Here is a 20,876-nt window from a genome sequence, read left to right as displayed (position 1 = left end):
TTTTGTTACGTCCGTTTTGCTTTTTACTTTTGGGCCATTTTGTAACTTGCAGATCTAGGGTGCTAGAATCTGCTAAGACAACACCTGAGAGATTATTGTACCGTATTTTTCTAAAGCACGCAAGAATTGGGGGTTGGGACAGCAGTCTCCTTTGGTTTGCTCAATGTACTTTTAAGTTGCTAGACTATATATTGCTGCTGTGTAGAACTGGCATTTCATGTAACGTGAGAACAAAATGAGTTGAGGCCCTACAGGGAGATACTCTTCAATCTTTGACTTTTGAAGAGAGATGCTTAAAACATCAGTTGTATATGATCTTCAGAAGTATGAGTCATTAACGGAGCATGGGCATAGAAGAGAGGGCTGAGAGTCTGTTTTCTCCGTGTCATAGCTTTCCCTAAACATATTCAGGGACCTAATAGTATTAGTAGCAGCTTCAGGTTTTTATAGCATTTCAGTGGATTTCAAGAAATACTTAAATAGAAGCTACTCTAAGAACAGGGCATTCTGAGGCAGAGCAAATTGCTAGGTTTCCAGGGTAGAGATTATGTATTTTATTTCTTACCTGTTACTCTTTATGCCTGCTGTACCTCTTCATTTTCTTGTTCTACTCATAAGTGGTTTAGATTTTTCTAGGACCCTAGCAGTTCCTCAGTAGCTACAAATAGATTTTATTTCAAAGTAGAAACTTATTCTTAACCCGAATGCTTATTTCTTTATTAGTCCTTCGTTATCTTATAGCTGTGCCTGTGTTCCTTGCGCTGCTGTTCTCGGAAGTACATAATTTCTGTGTACTTTTCTGCCAGTTTTAGCTCCTGTGATGATCTGCCGTATGGTAAATTTAACTACCTGGAAAGTGGCCTCTGTGAAGGGTATTCATTTCATTTAAAACTGAAAACAGATGGAGTTCCACGTCAGAGGCCACCTGGGGTGGGAGAGAACAGGCTCTTAGGAAGAAGCCCTGGCAGCCTGTCACCTGACACCCCTGTCCTCTGCCTGAGAGACAAATGCTCCTTTCCTGTCTAGGGGGTGGGTGACTGTCATTTCTGCTGATGTATTTGCCACTTTTGAAATACCAGACAATTGACTTGAGAGAAACTGAAAATATAATCGCATATGATACAGTCAGTGGTAAAGAGTATTTCTGTCATGGTGTCATAGTGCAGCAAGGGCTAGGTCTGAACTTCCTAAACCTCTGATAGAGTGATACCCCTCACCTTTCCACTCTTAGCATTTAATTAATTTTTATGGGCTCCCCTTGCCCATGTGGCTCTCAAGGAGCAGAAATATCTACCCCTGTTAAAGATGCTAAGTCTCTAAAGACCAATGAAAACCCAGCAGCACCAGAAAGCAAAGCCATCTGAACTATAGCAGTGATGTGTTGATGTTCATTGGATGATTCCACTTCCAAGAAGAAATTACTCTAAAAGCCAAATCTACTGGAAATGTTAAAAAATAACAATCTTTCTTTTAGGATTTGGTTATCCGTCTGACTGATGATACTGATCCTTTTTTTCTGTATAACCTTGTTATATCTGAGGAAGATTTTCAGAGGTAACTAAATTTATTTTTCTGGTCTTTAATCTAGGAATAAATTACATTTTTAAGTTTTATGAATGTATCGATACTGTTCTCTTTGAAACACATACCTATTAGGAATGTTTAGTTATTTTGGAAACTGAAATATTTATACTGTGATTATTCAGAATGTTCTTGAAAATAAATATTTCATGTATTATCAGAGTTCTGCTTAAAGCAGCTCAGAGATTTGGAACTTGGCTAAATTTATTGACCTTTTCCTCCTACTGAATAAAATCTAAAAATATCAAAGTTCTGTAGCTTAGTTCTTGATTATAATGGATATTCAGTAAATTAAAAAAAACTTTTAAGGTGTTGATTATAATTAAATATAGTAATTAAAATTTAAAAAAAATCTTTTTTCCTGTCTTCTGTGTAGTTTAAAATTCCAGCAAGGTCTTCTGGTAGACTTCTTAGCTTTCCCACAAAAATTCATAGATCTCCTTCAGCAGTGTACTCAAGAGCAAGCCAAAGAAATTCCAAGGTAAGTCTCAGGAGAGCAGTACATCATTAAACTTCTCTCAAGACGAGCTCTTCTTAGACAAGTTATAGCAAAATATTTTCTATCTATTATAAATACCTCTGTCTGTTTTTAAAGTTGTAATAAGAGCTTCATAAATCTCAAATTTATAAAATCAGAAATATTTACCCCTTAATTTTCATGTCTTCACAAAGCTGTCAAAGTTACCTAAAATATTTAATAGCATCAAGTATATTTTTTCCAAAGGTTACTTACCAGTTATAGTTATTATAAAATATTGGCTATCTTCCCTGTGTTTTGTAGTATATCTTTGTAGCTTATTGTATACATAACAGTTTGTACCTCTTAATCACGTGCCTCTGAATTGCTCCTCCCCTTTCCCTCTCCCCACTAGTTTGTTCTGTATAGCTGTGAGTCTGTTTCTTTTTTTATTATGTTCACTAGTTTGCTGTATTTTTTAGATTCTACATATAAGTGGTACCATACAGTATTTATCTTTCTCTGTCTGACTTATTTCACTTAGTGTAATACCCTCCACATCCATCCATGTTGTTGCAACTGGCAAATTTTTATTATTTTTTATGGCTGAGTATTATTGCGTTTTGTATATACATACCACATCTTCCTTATCCATCTGTTGATGGACACTTAGGTTGCTTCCATATCTTGGCAATTGTAAATAATGCTGACTAATGATGACTGTAGCTCTGTAGTGTAGTCTGAATTTAGGGAGCATGATTCCTCCAGCTCTGTTCTTTTTTCTCAAAATTGTTTTGATTCTTTGGGGTCTTTTATGTTTCTATACTAACTTTAAAATTATTTGTTCTAGTTATGTGAAAAATGCCATCAGTATTTTGATACAGTTTGTGTTGAATTTGTAGATTGCCTTGGGAAGTATGGTCATTTTAACAATATTAATTCTTCCAATCCATGAACAGGATGTGTCTTTCCATATGTTTGTTGTCTTCAGTTTTTTTCATCAATGTCTTTTAGTTTTCTGAGTACAGCTCTTTTCCCTCCTTAGATAGGTTTATTCCTAGGAATTTTATTCTTTTTGATTTGATGGTAAATAGGATGGCTTCCTCAGTTTCTCTTTCTGATAGTTTTTTGTTAGTGTTCAAGAATATGTTTTTATTTAAAAAAAAAGAATATGTTTTTATAATGAATTTGGAAAAGAGGAATAAGGTTTTGTGTGTGTGTGTGTGTATATCCATATTTGTGTAGCGCTAACACCTGAACCTTGCATTGTAAAGTTCTCCAACCTCTTATCTATTAGTTTCATCAATTGATGTTTGTTGTTACTTCATTAGGAACTACAAAATTATGCTTTTCTAATTCCATTATTCTTCTAGTATTTATTAGGTATAATTCTTTTATTAAGAAGAACTTTCCCTCATCAGTTAGAGCTATTTGATTACTCTGAAAATTCATATAGGAAAGGAAAAATGCTTAATTCTTACTTTTAAATTGTCAATTTTCAGAGTAAGGAGTGGTTACTGTCGTGGTTTCCATGTGTTTTTGGTTTGTTTTCATTTTGAGTCTTGCTTTCTCTCTCGCCTCATCTGTCTCTTCATTGTGAACTCATGGACATTTATATATTTACTGTGTTTCAGTCCACAGGTAAATGTCCATTTTACTCTTTATATTAATTAGTCCAGTTTTACCATTGGGAGGACTTTCATATTGGCCCCTATGATTCCAATAAGCCCCTTTTCTGATCCTTCTAATCATTGATGATGATCCAGTGAAAAGCTCAACGATTCAATAGGAGAGTTTCATGACTTCGTAAATGTGTTATGTGGCACTTTCTTTTCAAAGGTTTTTGCTACAGTTAGTTTCTCCAGCAGCTATTTTGGAAAACTCGCCTGCCTTTCTAAATGTGGTGGAGACAAATCCTTTTAAGCATCTTACACACCTCTCACTAAAACTTTTACCTGGAAATGATGTGGAAATAAAGAAGTTTTTAGCAGACTGTTTGAAGTGTAGCAAGGTAAGACTTAAGTTTGTTTTTTTTTTTTTTTTTCTTTAAAGTTATTCTTTTAAAATAAAATAAGTCCCAAAGGTCTCTGATAAACCGCTGAAGAGCTATATTGCTATTAGATTTTGTTTTCTGAATAAAGTTTTTTTAAAAGATGCCCAGGAAATTTTTATAGCATATAATGACTTTATTTTATTTTATTTTTATCTAGTCATGGCACAACAGGATAGAATTGGACCAGGATTGAGAAACTTAGGTGCCAGATTTCTACTAGCTTTTTGTGACCTTGGGCAGGTCACTTAAACTCTTGGTGTCTTGGTTTCATCAGCTGGTAGATATGTATGGAAATATCTACCCTATCTGGCCTATTTTAAAGGAGATAAAATATATGAAAGTGTCTGGAAGATTACAGAGTGCTCTAAAATTATTTAAGGTATATTGCACAAGAAAACAACATTGGGACGCCTCGTAGGAGTTTTCAGAAAGTCCTTTTAGTTGAATGCTATAGATCAGTGCATCTCAAAATTTAGTGGTTAGGCAAGTCTTCCGGGCATCTTCCTCGTGAAGATTCTAACTCAGAAGGTTTGAGGTGGAGCCTGAGATTCTGCCTTCCTAACGAACTCCCAGGGCGGGGCTGCTGCTGTATTTTGCTGCACTTTGGGTAGCACAGCTACAGATAATTTAATTGTAAGCTGCATAATTGTATTATTTTTGTAAATAGGAAGAAAAATTATCATTGACCCAATCACTAGATGATGTTACCAGGCAACTGAATTTCACACAAAAGGTAATTCACATTTCATTTTGTCTTTGTAAGACATCCAAACATAGGCTCTGAATTGCTTTTTGAATCAAATCTAGGCATTTGTGGGTTTTTTTTTTTCCAAAGCATGCTACCAAGGAATTCCCTTTCCTTTTTGATACCTTTACTCAACCAGTTAATTATCTCAACCTGGTGCTCTTCCTCCTTGATAATGAATTCTGTCGAAACATTTCTGTTATCCCCAATATGTGACATGCTCCCTCCAAGTCTTCATTAAATAAGGTAGTATATAGTATCTGTCACTTGTTAGTTCTCTGCTTCTCTTTTATTCACCTCATTCCTCTTGTCTAAATGGCTTTTCAGTTCCTTCTTCTAAATCTTTCCCTTCCTTCCTTCTGTTAAGCATTGCCTTAATCCCTCTGATAGGCTTATCATCATTTCATTCATAGCTACTCCTTGAAATTGAGGACTAAAGTATCTGATAAGCTGCATGACTTCAGGCAGAAAATTGTCTTGCACAGCATAGCACCTCTTGGGATCCGACATAACTAGGTTTTACGTGCAGGAGTAAACTACAGTTGACCCTTGAACAACACGGGGGTTAGGTGCGCCTACCCACTGTGTGGTTGAAGATCCTCGGGTAGTCAGCCCTCCGTGTCTGTGGTTTTGCCTGCTCGGATTCAGCTGACTGTGACACTGTAGTATGTATTTATTGAAAAAAATCTGAGGATAAGTGTACTTGTGCATTTCAAACCTGTGTTGTCCAAAGGTCACCTGTGCTATTTCTGACTGACTTGCTCTACCCTGAGTTGCTTTATTTCTTAATGCCAGAGGAGAGAATTAGGTGGTAAAGAGCCAGATTTAACTAAAAGATTAGTAATAGTTAAGCTGTGGACCATTTTAGCTCTAAAATTGCTTTTATTCTGATCTTGATTTCTTCAAATTCAAATAGTTTCTATAGGAAAAGGCTTTGAGTATGTCTTAAAAAGCTGTGATTCCATTTTCTTTAATATCCTTTACAAATATTGCCATGTTCTAATTAACATATTCAAGAGTTTTAATATTTTGTGTTGAATTCTAATACAGACATTATCAGAAAAAATTCAAGAATTAGATAAATTACGTAACGAATGGGCATCACACACAGCAGCATTGTCAAATAAGCACTCCCAGGAATTGACGAACGAGAAGGAGAAGGCTTTGCAGGTATGAACATTAAAAAAAACTGGAAAAATATTTTGTTATTGCTGTTAGTCATTTTGTTAATTATAAGAGTAATATATGCTTGCTTTAAAATTTTCAGACAGTGCAGAAGTATGTAAAAATTGTCTCTCTTTAAAAGTCTTATTACCCAGAGATAATTTATAACCACTTTGATACTTGTTTTTCCATATTTTTCTCTATATATGTAAATAACATATAACTTATAAATAGTTGTTTATATTTATAAATGTAGAAATATGTATATTGTATATAGTTATAGATAGATAAGTACAACACATATTTGAGTTTTGGTTTTGTTGTAAGATAATAAGGTCCTACTGGATATATTGATTGCAACTTTTTTCACCTCGCATGACATCATTCTTTAACAGTTCGGAAGTGGCTGCGTAGTATTCATTATTTGGGTGTGACATAAATTACTTAACTGCTTACCCAACTGGTGGACATTTAATGCTTCAGATTTTGGTTATTGCAAATAATACTTCAGTGAACGTTCTTTGTTCCTAGACGTGAGACTGCAGTATACCTATACCTGCCTGGCTTCCAAAGAGTGCTAAGTCACATGAAGTGACTTTTGGGGATTTAATCAAATAATCATATCATGTTTTTCACCTTAATAATGTAATGAGTGATAATAATTTCCAAATGTGGAACCCTCTTTAAATTCACAGAATATATTTAGCCAAAGAGATTTTTACTATTATGTTGAGTCTGTTTGCAAATATTTAATTTAGAATGTTGTATATATATATTCATAGGTGAGACTGATCTGAGATTACCCTTTTTCTGAACCCTGTGTTAGTCTGCTAATTAAAATTATGGGTTCTGGACTATAAATTATGCTAGTGTCGTGAAAGGTATGAGAATGTTTTCCGGTTTTCTCTACTCTTTGGAAAGTCAAATAACGAGGAATTATCTGTTCCTTGGAGGCCTGATAGAATTAGCCTTTTATCATATGAGTCTGGTATTTTTTTGAGGCATTTATTTTGAGGGTTTTTTTTCCCCATTTCCTTCATGATTATTGGTCTGTTCGGATTTTCTACCTTTCCCTTCCCTGAGTTATTTATGTTAGCTTGTATTTCCTTAGAAAGCCAAGTATTTCATCTCTGTTTTAAATGTATTAGTACAATGTCATACATATTGTCTTAAGATTTTTAAAATCTTCATACCATTTCTCTTATGTTCTTAATTTGTTTTGTCTTTTAAGAGACAAAGACTTTAAAACCAGTCAGGCCACTCTTCTCTTCCTGCTGATAAATATTCTATAGGGCAGTGATTTTAAGACTTTGAAGACTAGTGATTTTAAGTGTGCATCACAATCACCTGAAGTGAACACAGTAGAAAATGTAAATGTTGTAATCCTATCCATTACACTTTTTTTTTTAAACAAGAAGTCCAAAATTCTAATGATCACTAGTATAAAGCCAGTTCTTCATTTTATAGCCTTTGGCCTCTGTTGCCTTCAGTGTGTGTGATTACCCTCAAACAGGTACAGTTCGCATGTTTACCGAGGTTGCATTTTCAGTTTTATATGGGCTCTTTCCTATTTATTTGTGATTTCTTTCTTGTACCTTTAAGAAAACATAACTTTTATAATCAGAAAAATATTCATTTTAGAATGTGTTTAGAATTTGATAGTGTTTGTCAACAGAAATTACTAAGATAAGTTTGGTACTATTCATACACACTGCAGTTACAACCATGTTCAGATTTTACTGTTGGTAAAATGTAACAACTAAGTGTAAGACTGAACTAATGAACAGTATCTTGTCAATTTTACAAGTTTAGGTGTTTTTTTATTAGAAAACATATATACTGGTTATAAAAAACTGAAACACTGTAATGTTTAAAGCAGTTACTGAAAGTTCCTTACGTGCCTGCTCATTTGTTTTTTCACACAAATAGATTCACACTGCATATACTATTTTGCAGTTTGCTTTTTTGAAAACTTAATCATTTATCATTCTTCCTTTAACTTGAAGACTATTACTTCTATACATATGTGGATTTAGGAGAAATAGAAATTATGAACAAGATCATAGTGGTAAATTCGCCTTTGTTGACCTTACTGTCTGGTTCGTGAAATCTGTAGTTGAAAATAGATCCTCTTAAAAAGAGGGAAATCTTATAAAGAAGAATAATTAAGTTTTTTTTTTCCTTAAAATCTTCTCATACTTTACTTGTTTCTGGTTTTTTTCTTTGAATTTTGGTGTTATATTTTATTATAAAATAGGCACAGGTTCAGTACCAACAGCAGCATGAACAACAGAAAAAAGATTTAGAAATCCTCCATCAACGAAACGTCCAGCAGCTGCAGAACAGACTGTCTGAGTTAGAATCGGCTAATAAAGACCTGACTGAAAGGAAATACAAAGGAGACGCCACCATCAGAGAGCTCAAAACAAAACTGTCTGGTGTTGAGGAGGTATTGGCTGTTGTTGTGTTTGGTCTTTTTCCCCCACAAATTTAAGAGCATGTTTTACTTTGGTTACTTATTGCTCGTGTGGGTGGTGCTCCTCTGGATGTTCTGCAGGGATCTCTTGTGGTCTTAGGGTGGTCAGTTCAAAGAGTACCAAAAAAAATTGAGAATCTGAAATCTAGTTAAATGGGCTAATTCAGAACAGAACTAAGGTAAAGTTGGATCTTTTTGGTTTGGTTCATGAGGAGCAGCTCATTGGCACAGCCCTCAGATTTTTCAGTGTACTTTTAATGTCAGCACAGTGTCTGGAGCTCAGGGTGCTCAGTGTTGACAGGGCTGGGTCTTTCAGCCTGCTCAACGTATCGCACCACTATGAAGTTTACTGTCTAGTAATCATAATGATGATAATATAGTAACGATAATAGTTTATGCTTACCGAACACTGTTTTAAGTGCTTTGCGTAGATTAACTCATTTAATTACAACAGTTATTTTAAAGAAGGTAATGTTATTATCCCCACTATACAAATGATGAAACTAAGGCACAGAGAGGTTAAGTAACTTGTCCAAGTTTGCATAGCCAATAAGCAGAAGAGTGAGGATTGGAACCCTCTATTATGTGCCTGTCTCTAGTACTACCTTGTTCTTTAAGGCAACACATTTCAAAAATCTTAGTAGTACTTTTATTGATGCTTTGGCACTGATGATAAACTCCTTACAAGCACTGTCATACATTATTGTCCTATGAGTTGTTTGAAGACATATATAGTTTTGTTATGTCTATTGTATTTAAATATAAAGATCACCCATATTCTAACTCAAAAGACATACAGCTCCCTTTCAGCAGTCTGTTATGCTTAGAAACTCTAAAGCCTGACTGATTTTGTGTTCAGATCCTCTTAGCATTCTGCCCCAACAATAGGTGTCTTCAGTCCCTCCTCCCTACTCCCTTCACCTTTCATGCCAGTTAGTTAGTTAGTAAACAGTTCAGCTGCCATAGTACATTGCACAGTGAATGCTTCACTGTGATGCTCTGTGGTTTCTTCTATTTTAGCCCTGAAAGTGACCAGTGTATAAACAGTGTGGTTTGTTACACTGATTTTCATATAATTTAATCAAAATAGTTCTTCCAGGGTTTTCAAAAGACTTTCAAATTATGAGTCCTGGGAACTTTCCATTTTTCACTTTTGAGTATTGTTACCTAATTAAATTAAAGTATACCTTTTAAATGTTAGTGCCCTAAAAATAATAATTACTGTCATTTATTAAGTATTTACTATGTATCAGCTATATGCTACATAGTTTACATAAGGGTTTTTGTGATGATGAAATCAATTAATTTTTGAAGTGTTATTTCTGTTTTACAGATGAGGGAACTGAAAATTAAGGATGTTAAGTAATTCCCAAGATCACACAGTGGAGCCAGGTTTTGCATTTATCTGTTGTTAGCACTTCTAAAACCACTTGGTATAATAGTGCTTCTAAAACCCCTATGTTATAATACTATTAAAGTATTTTGTAAATTTTTTATTAAAAATGAAAACTAACTAGGAATACTACATAGTGGACTTTAGTATACTGGCAACATTTGGGCTGGTATTAACTGATTGAGATGTGATCTAGTCTAGATTTTTACACAGTCGATTTTTTATTAACAATTATTGTTTGCTTGTTTTTGCTTTAAAGCTTGAACCAATAGGAAATCCAGAGTGTTAACATATTTGTTGATGTGAAAAGATATTTGTAGTATATTCTATGAAGAAAATTATAAAATTGCACTATATAGTCCCTTTAAAAAAGTAAATCTGTATAGATAAGCAAGAGAGAAAAATGGTAACTCTAGATTATGGCTCTCACCCTTGACTACCCTTCGAGTCAGTTGGAGAGCTCAGATCACACCTCACAGCAATGAAGGCAGAATCCTTGGACATGGTACCAGGCATCGGGAGCTATGAAAGCTTCCCAGGGGATTCCAGCATGCAGACTAGACTGCGAATCACCGCTTAGATGGTAGAATGATAGGCTTTATTTGTTTATTTTATGTATTTTGAAATTCTGTTACAATGAGCATTTATTACCTAAATGATTTCTTAAAACTGTAAATTTCAGAAAGTTCTTGTTGCTGGTTTTTTCAAGTTGTAGTAATTCATAAATCAGGATTGTTTTGTTTTCCCTTGTTGTGATTGAATTAACACATTTTACAATTATATTCCAAATCTACAAGTCACGTAGACCTTTAGAGAGAGACCTTCATGTCCTTTAAAGAACATCAATACTAGACCTTTAAAACTATTAAGGAGACTTTTTCTATTTTAAATATCTTAGTTATAAATAACCAAACTAGTCAACTTCCCTTTTTCATAATGCGCCCTTCTTTCCGTCCTCTAGGAGCTCCAGCGGGCTAAGCAAGAAGTTCTCTCTTTGCGAAGAGAGAATTCTACACTAGATGCTGAATGCCATGAAAAAGAAAAGCATATTAATCAGCTACAAACAAAAGTGGCCGTTTTAGAACAGGAAATCAAGGATAAGGACCAGCTTGTTTTAAGAACAAAAGAAGCATTTGATACAATCCAGGAACAAAAGGTCTATTTTAAAATTTTCTTAAATTGATGATCATATTTATGAGTGATGCTTTTCCTAAATAAACACAAATGTCCTAATTATTCATGTTTTTAAAAATACATGTCAGGTGGCTTTAGAAGAAAATGGTGAGAAAAATCAGGTACAACTAGGAAAACTTGAAGCTACAATAAAATCATTATCAGCTGAACTTCTTAAGGTTTGTTTTTAAAAACTTAATAGAATATTAATATTTCATTGGATTATATAGAGATATACATATGAAGCTCTTTTACAGGCAAATGAAATTATCAAGAAGTTACAAGGGGATCTAAAGACTCTAATGGGTAAATTGAAACTGAAGAATACAGTAACTATTCAGCAGGAGAAACTCTTGGCTGAGAAGGAAGAAAAATTACAAAAGGAACAAAAGGAATTACAAGATGTTGGACAGTCTCTCCGAATTAAAGAGCAAGAAGTAATTAATATTTTATATTTTTTGTTTGTGTAACTATTTGCAAAGCATAACAAATTTCCTCAGATATATTGTTTCAGTTTCTGCTTTGTTATATTAGAGAATGGCTTTGGCTTTTTTTTCCAAAAGAATGTGACTATAATGAACAGAACTTAATAACCTATTTCAGTTTGAGAAGTTACTTAATCATTACTGAAATACCTCGTTCATATATCTGTGTGCGTGTGTATATGTATGTATATGTGTAATTATGTGTACATATATAATTTATTACATTGGTTAGCTGATTTCTTTCTTATTTAATAATAATAGTAATTAATTACTCAATAGTAATACATTTCTTCAGTTTTTAATTTAGTCTTTATTATACTTAGTATGAGGATTACGTATTTCAGGTATGCAAACTACAAGAACAATTAGAAGCAACTGTTCAGAAACTTGAAGAAAGCAAACAACTTCTGAAAAATAATGAAAAATGTAAGTATTTTACCTTTTTTATGTAAATGAGGTTTGTAGTTTTATTCTCAACCTGAAAATTTTATTTGAATTAATAAATCTAGGTAAATCAAGATATTGCTATACACAAATAATCTTTAAATATACCATCTTAATATCTTTGCTATAGTAAATTTTATCATCTACCCTATAAAGCATTTACATCATTATAAAAAAAGACCCTATCACATGTATTGTAACCCAAAATTAAAACTTAATAGAATATTAATATTTAATAATAATTAAAAATGTTGAAAATATTGACTATAATTTGCTATTTAAATTCTTCACTCCTTGTTATAATTGCTGTGTTTAGCTACTAGCAATAATATGAATTATTTGAAACAAAAATAATGAGATTAAGCTTTAACTGTTTCTCAGTTTCTAGTATTGATTATCAGAAATAAGAATTTGAACTTTAAATAAACTGTAAAATATCCTTCTAGAAATGAAAACCTTCAAAGAGATCCTTGACTAGCAGAAATATGTGTTTCTAATTGTAAAAGAATAAGGAATCCTGTGTGGCAGTTTCTAAAACAAGATCGTTAATGACAGAAATTTAGGTGAATCTATATTATTCTCCTGTGACATAAGGTGGTTTTAAAAACTTTAAATAATTTCAAAAAAACTTTTCAATAGTCTTCTAAAATTATTAGAAAGATTAAAATATTCAAAATTCTTTAGCTTGATTCTTGTTCTTTTGTTTAAGTAATCACATGGTTAAATAAAGAACTAAATGAAAATCAGGTAGTGAGAAAGCAAGATGTGTTGGGACCTTCTACCACCTCACCTCTACATTCTGGGAGCAATACCATCAGAAGTGGAATTTCTCCAAACTCCAATGTGGTAAGATTTAAATTAAGATGTTGTGAATGTTCTTAGTAAATTTTTGAAAACAAAAATATTAGGTTCTGGTACTAATATGAGTGAAGTTCTAGTTTTTGATACTGAAGTAGAGTTTAAGTTGCATTTGGAAGTAGGACGTAAAGGTATATTTGTTCTTAACAAAGAAGCTTTTAAAGGCACATTTCTTTGTAAGATTTTGATGAATATACAAATCATTCAGCATTAAAAAAAGTAATGCCAAATGTGCTGAAAAACTGTAACACACACACACACACACACACACACACACACACACACACGAAGTATTTAGGAGACTTCAAGAAAGGAGAATAGATTATGGCCTCAAATTTAGAATTGGGACGGAAGGAGCCTAAACAGAATTCCATTAGAAGTAAAAGAGAAAGGCTTGTCAGCTCTAGATTCTGGAAGAACCTAGTTACGAGATTTAAGCTTTCTGGCTCTGAGGACCTGAGGTCTGGTCTCAGCTAGGCCTACATATTGCTAGGAAGTGGCCTTGTTGATCATAAACAGTTTCACAGAATATCAGCCTTGGACGAGACCACTCTGTAATTGTGATGGATCAAGGCAAAAACAAGACAACTTTATAATCATGTCTGAACACAGACAAAAATATGACATTGCCAAACCACACAAATGGGCAAGCATCCTCCTTTCCTGGCTAAAGTGTGACTGCTACTCATTACCAATTACAGTTTCAGCCTTAATACATTCCTCCTGTCTTATTAGATAAAATTTATTCAGGTACCCAGTCATACAATTATCCCCATTTCTTAATAGCATTCAATCCACAGCAAAGCCTCATGTCCTTAAACTGTTCCTTAAATCACCTAACACATACCCAAGTCCAGTAGGTAAGTCCCTTTAACACTGCCTTACTGAGCCTCCCCTCTTACTAGGATCCCCACAGCGTGCGGTCTTCTTTGTTGCAAGGAGCAGCAAACGCAGCATGTACACTATAGATATGTTTCTGGTAGTCTTTGGAAGCCATTGGCGGGGTATTTAAAATGCAAATCCGTGATCTGAATTATTAACCTACCCTAGTAAATGAAATAGTACTTGATGTTTCAAGAAGGGATAATATTTCTGCTAAACTGGGAAAAGGTGCAGAATGAAATGCTTGGTACTGAATTACAAACTTGAAAAAACTTTATAGGCTTAATCTTAATGACTGATGGTAAATAGCTGTGTGAAAGGTATTTTTGTCATGCAGCCACTGATACACATAAGTGCTTCTTAAGATTTGTGTTTTGTCCTCTTACAAAACTAAAGTTTTCATGACATTAATAGTGATGTTACTATATTGAAAATTAATGGCAGAGCAGACTTTTGTCTTAGTCTACTTAAGAACACAAACATAATTTTTACTCAACCTGGTAGAAAATTATTTTTATTTTATCCCTGATTGGACTCTTGATCTATGACTCTAGCCCCTCACTCCCCTTTTCAGGATTGGGAGGCTTAGAGGGAACCAAGGTGATTCAGAGGTCTTTGTTTTACTTCAGTTCAGAGGCAGGTTCCAGTGGTTTTGTTTTGTCTAAACTTGCACAGCTACCCTGAAGAGCCCTCTGGGCAAAGGTATCCAGCCTCATGCTGTAAAATAAAGCAGAGTTTTGTGGTGTCATCGTAGACAAAATTGGCCTCTGAGATAGTGCTCTTAACTGTCAGGTATTTAATAATAGATGATGGATCACCAAATACTATTTAGAACTCATTTCTCATTCTTAACCTTTTCTATGTTTTTATTTTTAGGTTGATGGTAGACTGACTTACCCAACTTGTGGGATTGGTTATCCTGTCTCCTCTGCTTTTGCATTCCAGAACACCTTTCCCCATCCTCTATCTGCCAAAAATACTATCCATCCAGTTTCAGGACCAAAGGTAGCCAGGTTATCTAATACACTCTTTTTGGGGAAAAAAATATAGGAGTTTATAAACATGCAAATGTTTTTCATTTAAATTTTTTTTCTTTGATCAGTTGCTAAGTATTAGGTGATGTATAAGATGAGTTTATTTCTGAATAGTATATATGCTTACAGGAAATATATGCACTGTATGATATTTTTTGAGTCAGTATAACTTATGAAAACCTGGATATCAGTATGCTTAAACTTGATTTATTCCTGTTCAACCTCTCCATTTTTATTCATTCTTTTACTTACATCTCCTACAATGGTCAAACTTATCTAGAGTTACTGACTTCATATTACTGGTATATTATTAGCTGTGGTGACATTTTTGGATTCCATTGTCAGGATTTAAGGGTCTGATAGGTGGACTTATAAAACATTGTAAAATACACTTCTGGCAGCATTATCTCAAATAGCATATGCTTGGCAATCCCTCTAAACCCTGATTTAGGTGCTAAGGCTTCTTTCCACCCGCTTTTCATCATTATTGTTATTACTAATGTCTTAGATTTATACATTGTTTTCTTGTGTATTATAATTCTATTTTCACAGTAATTTAATCCACCCAGATGAGCCACTAATTCTGTTTTCTTTCCTAGCTTTAGGTCCAAATTGACTTTTTCCTAAATCATGGAGATAAACATTTTTGAAAAGAATGCTTTATAAAAGTTAGAGTTGAGGACTTTGAAACTGCTGCTATAAACTGTTTGTCAAATTAGTTTTGAGCTGCCCTAAAAATAAGTTGGGGGTGTTGCCTAGGCACGTACTTCCTGTTAGTTTTAGCCTTATTAACTATTGTTCGGAGGTATTGAGAATTCTCAATGAAATGAGAAGTAAGCCTGAGTTTTTATGCTTAGACCATTACTATGTGAAGAGTATTTAGATGCATTTAATTGGCTTTTCTTGCATTGCTTATTGAAAATTGGATATGTGTATTCAAAGGAATACTATTTTTTAAAACAAATATAGGTATATTCAAGTATGCTTTAGATCTTGGTATCAAATTTTTTCTTCAGAATTATTGAATTCACAGTTGCTTTTTATTATAAACATCTTTCCAGGAATTTATATAATGTTCAAAATGAGGACGAGACTTTCTGCAGATAATTGCTTAGTTGGTAGGATTAAATATGACTTATAAAATAGTAATATTACCTTTGTTATAGCTCTTCTGGAATCTGAGGAATTACTATGACAAGTATGTTCTTAAACATGGAAGCTTTCAGTGATTTCCTATTTTACTGATCTCCGTATTTTTCTTTTCCATTATGATTTATTACAAGATGTGGAGTATAGTTCCCTGTGCTGTTCACTAGGACATTGTTGAATCTCCATATTCTTTTTTTTTTTTAATTGAAGTATAGTTGGCTTACAATGTTGTGTTAATTTCTGGTGTACAGCATTGTGATTTAATTATACATATACATACATATTCCTTTTTATATTCTTTTTCATTATAGGTTATTACAAGATACTGAATATAGTTCCCGTGTGCTATACAGTAGGACCTTGTTGTTTATCTGTTTTATACATAGTAGTTAGTATCTGCAAATCCCAATTTATCCGTCTACCCTCCCCTTTCTCCCCTGGTAACCGTAAGTGTTTTCTACGTCTGAGTCTCTTTCTGTTTTGTAAATAAGTTCATTTGTATAATTTTTTTAGATTTCACATATAAGTGGTATCATATGGTATTTTTCTTTCTCTTTCTGGCTTATTTCACTTAGTATGACAATCTCCAGTTTCATCCATGTTGCTGCAAATGTTGTTATTTTTATGGCTGTGTTGTATTCCATTGTATGTATTTACTACATCTTCTTTATCCAGTCATCTGTTGATGGACATTTAGGTTGCTTGTGTCTTGGCTATTGTATATAGTGCTGCTGTGAACATTGCATCTCCATATTCTTTTGATCATGCATACCTAATAGCAAGAGCAACAACAACAGTGAAATCTTCAATGAAATCTTTAAGCTTGAATCTCCAATATATGAATATTTAATTGTGAATTGAATCCATATACTACTCAATTATAGTGGTTTAAAAAGTGGAATCTAACTATTAGAGTTTAAATCCTGCCTCTATCAGTATGAAGTTGGGCAAGCTACCGACAAACAACAACATCCAACGGTTACATTTCAGTTTCTCCAGTTGAAAAATGGAGCAATAGTTTTATGTATCTTGCTGGATTATTGTGAGAGTTAAGTGAACTAATGTGTTTGCTTAGAATAGTGCTTGATGTATAAGTGCTTCATTAATGTTAGCTATTATTAATAATAAACTAAAAATAGAAATTAAAGAATGAGATTAAAAATATGTATAGAAAGAAAAATACCATATATCACTGATATATGGAATGTAAAAAAAAAAAGAGAACACTAATGAATTCATCTAAAAACAGAAACAGACTTGAAGACAGTAAACAATCTTATGGTTACCAGGGGAAAGGGAGTGGGTAGAGTTAAAGTTGGGAATTTGAGACTTGGAAATGTTAGCCATATATATAAAAATAGATTTTAAAAAATTTTCTTCTGTATACCACAGGGAACTATATTCAATATCGTATAATCTTTAATGACATAGAATATGAAAAATAATATATGTATGTATATGCATGACTGAGACATTGTGCTGTACACCAGAAATTAACACATTGTAACTGACTGTACTTCAATTAAAAAAAATTTTACAGATCAGTGTCACAGGATTTTTTTCTCATGCTAGTGGGTGGTTGTTATCACTGCCTGCTTTGGAGACCACTGATCTAGGTAGTCTTGTGCTAGCAGCTATGGTGATTCACACATGTTCTTTTAAATTCAGTTAAAAAAATGTTTAATACATTGAATCTGTGATATATCTGATTTCTTAAAATCTTAATTTCAAGATTTAGTACATTCAAGTATGTTTAACTGTGAGGATGTAAAATAACATGAGTTAAATTAAATAAGAAGCAACATCATGCTGAAGGAAGTACATAGAAATATTTTAAAAGATAGTGCCACGCTGACCAATAGATCACTGGATAATTTTAAAGCAAGACAGACAAAATAACTTGTTTCTTCTGCTTTATTTTTGAAGACAGTAGTCTCCAAGGGTTCATTCATTCAGTAAATATTGAATGAATGTCGACTGTGGCCAGACATTGTTCTAGTTGTAAAAGATAGAGCAATTTGTGGTGAAACACCACTGTGATAGTAAACCGTAGTGTCTTTCAAACTAAACTCTTACTAAGGAGGAGATGTTATTTGATGTCAGAGAAAATGCTTGTGATAAGATCTCTTAAACACTTTACAATACCTGATTCTGATTCTTATTGTGTGGCATAACTTCACAAAGTAAGACACAATCAGATTTCATTGGGGAGATTATGAAGTAGATGAGGGATTTTCCGCAATGAGAGAACAGCTATCTAGGATCAGATGATTGCTTTATTTTGATAGTGTTTTTAGTGCAAAGTGTGTATTTACAGACAGATTTTATCTAGAGATAGCATTTCTCAGTTTGATTAACTACCTCATTCACTGGATGGTTCTAAATTATTTCTATTTCTTTTGTATTAACTATTTTAAAAAATAGATAATATATGAGCATGGGAAGCTCCCAAATGTATAAGAGGATATACTATTTATATGTCCCTCCGGGGGTCCCTAGTCCACTCCTCAGAAAAAAAAAAAAAATCACTGTTAAGAATTTCTTGTGGTATTTTCCAAAAATATTTAAAGGATATACAAGGATATCTGTAAATGTATGTGTGTTTGTATACGTGAGTGTCTGTATAGATAGGTATCAGTAGTGCATGCTGGCTGATCTACACCTTGCTTTTTTCATAGAAGTATAAAGTATCTGCTTTGGTGAAATAACTGAATCGTTTGCCCATTTTAAAATTTGATTGTTTCTCTTATTACTGGGTTATGAGTTCTTTATATATTCTCGATATAAATCCTTCATCAGGTATGTGATTTGCAAGTATTTCTCCCAATCTGTGGTTTCTTTCTCATTTTCTCTTTTGAAGCACAAAAAGTTTCTAATTTGACTAAGTCTAGTTTATCAGATTTTTTTCTTTAGTGGATCATGCTTTTGGAATCATATCTAAGAACTTTGTCCAGCCACAGGTTGAAAATAAGATCTATGTTCCACTCTGAGTTACTTTTTATGTATGGTATGAGGTTTAAGGGTCTTGGGTTTTTTTTATTTTAGAATGTGGATATCCAATTAATAACACTTGTTTAAAATACTTTTTTTGTTCAGTTGTCTAGACACTTTTGCTGGAAATCATTTGACCATAAATGTAAGGATTTCTGGGCTCTCAATTCTGCTTCATTGATTGTCCTTGTGCCAATACCACACTGTCATGATTACTGTGACTTTATTAAGTTTTTTAATTGAGTAGTATAAATCTTCCAACTCTACTCTTTTCCAAACTTGTTTCATTATTTTAGATACTTTATATTTCCATATAAGTGTTTGGATCATCTTGTCAGTTTCTACAAAATAGTCTGCTTGGATTTTGATAGAGTATATAGAATTTATAGGTCAATTTTGCAAGAAATGTTATTTTGACAATATTTAGTTTTCTAATCCATGAATGTTAAATGTCTGTTTATTTAAATATTATTTAATTTCTCTTAGATTTGGCAGTTTTCAGTGTCAAATATTACAATTCTTTTACTAAATTTATTTTTAAGTATATTATTCTTTTGATGCTATTGTGAATATAATTGTTTTATTAATTACTCTCTCAGAGTATTTATTAATGCTGTATAGGAATGTAATTGATTTTTATATATTGACCTTATTTCCTGAAACTTGCTAAACTCATTATTAGTGGCTTTTTATACATTAATTGTTAATGATTGTGTGGTTTTTTTCTTTCATCATTTAATAAGTATATTATGTTGATTTTCAAATATTATATCAGCCTTACAGTCTTGGGTTAAACTTCACTGATCTAAATGTTAGTCAGATCCAGTTGGTTAATTTTGTTCAGTTCTTCTTTATCCTTGTTGTCTTTCTATTTGTTTTATCAGTTACTGAGAGAAGAGTGTTGATATCTCCAGTTATTACTTTGGATGTTTCCATTTCGATCAGTTTAAAAACATTTGTTTTATTATTGAAAGATTCTTTAAATTCTATAGTGCTTTTACAATTTTCAAAAGTTTCACACACATGATTTCATGTAATCCCATAATAACCCTTTTATCCCCTCTTCTCCTCTGTTGCTCCTCCCTCTTCTGTCTCCCCACTGGTAACCACTGATTTATTCTCTATATCTGTGAGTCTGTTTCTTTTTTGTTTTATTCTCTGGTTTGTTAATATTTTTTAGATTCTACATATAAGTAACATCATACAATATTTGTCTTTCTCTGATTTATTTCACTTAGTGTAATGCCCTCCAAGTTCATCTTTGTTGTTGCAGATGGCAAATTTTCATTCTTTTTTTATGGCTGAGTAGTAGTGCATTGTGTGTGTGTGTGTGTGTGTGTGTGTGTGTGTGTGTGTGTGTGTGTACACCACATTTTCATCCATTTGTTTGTGATGGACATTTAGGTTGCTTCTGTATCTTGGTAGTTGTAAATAATGCTGCTATGAACATCAGGTGCACGATTATCCTTTCAAATTAGTGTTTTTGGTTTTTTTGGATTTGTACACAAGAGTGGAATTGCTGGTCTATTTTTAGTTTTTTGAAAAACCTTCACACTGTGTTCCACAGTGGCTGCACCAATTTACGTTCCCACCAACAGTGTATGAGGGTTGCCTTTTCTCCACATCCTTGCCAACATTTGTTATTTGTATTCTTTTGATTTTAGCCATTCTGACAGATGTGAGGTAATAGCTCATTGTGGTTTTAATTTGCATTTCCCTGGTGATTAACGATGTTGAGCATCTTTTCATATGCCTGTTGGCCATTTATATGTCTTTGAAAAAATGTATATTCAGGTCTTTGGCCCATTTTTTAATCGAGTTGTTTGTTTTTTGATGTTGAGTTGTATGAGCTGTTTATATATGTTGGATATTAAACTCCTTATCAGTCATACCATCTGCAAGTATTTTCTTCCATTCAGTAGGTTGTCCTTTCACTTTGTTGATGATTTCCTTTGTTGTGCAAAAGCTCTTAAGTTTAATTAAATCCCATT

General features: G+C 33.1%; 1 protein-coding gene across 3 annotated transcripts in view; it reads left to right on the top strand.

Annotated features, from left to right (window-relative positions):
- The window catches only part of SASS6 (SAS-6 centriolar assembly protein), a 37,359-nt gene that overhangs the window by 5,373 nt on the left and 11,110 nt on the right, over positions 1–20,876 (top strand). For all 3 annotated transcript variants that reach the window (XM_010950443.3, XM_074370030.1, XM_074370029.1), the window contains 12 exons: positions 1,475–1,554; positions 1,958–2,062; positions 3,878–4,049; positions 4,759–4,824; positions 5,887–6,006; positions 8,258–8,449; positions 10,831–11,025; positions 11,132–11,221; positions 11,300–11,479; positions 11,872–11,953; positions 12,681–12,817; positions 14,588–14,716. In XM_010950443.3, coding sequence (XP_010948745.2) covers positions 1,475–1,554; positions 1,958–2,062; positions 3,878–4,049; positions 4,759–4,824; positions 5,887–6,006; positions 8,258–8,449; positions 10,831–11,025; positions 11,132–11,221; positions 11,300–11,479; positions 11,872–11,953; positions 12,681–12,817; positions 14,588–14,716 — 1,548 coding nt within the window. The remainder of the gene's footprint in view (positions 1–1,474; positions 1,555–1,957; positions 2,063–3,877; positions 4,050–4,758; positions 4,825–5,886; positions 6,007–8,257; positions 8,450–10,830; positions 11,026–11,131; positions 11,222–11,299; positions 11,480–11,871; positions 11,954–12,680; positions 12,818–14,587; positions 14,717–20,876) is intronic.

The sequence above is a fragment of the Camelus bactrianus genome, chromosome 9 (genome assembly GCF_048773025.1).
Source record: "Camelus bactrianus isolate YW-2024 breed Bactrian camel chromosome 9, ASM4877302v1, whole genome shotgun sequence".
NCBI lineage: Eukaryota > Metazoa > Chordata > Mammalia > Artiodactyla > Camelidae > Camelus > Camelus bactrianus.
This window is presented reverse-complemented; position numbering and strand designations above follow the sequence as displayed.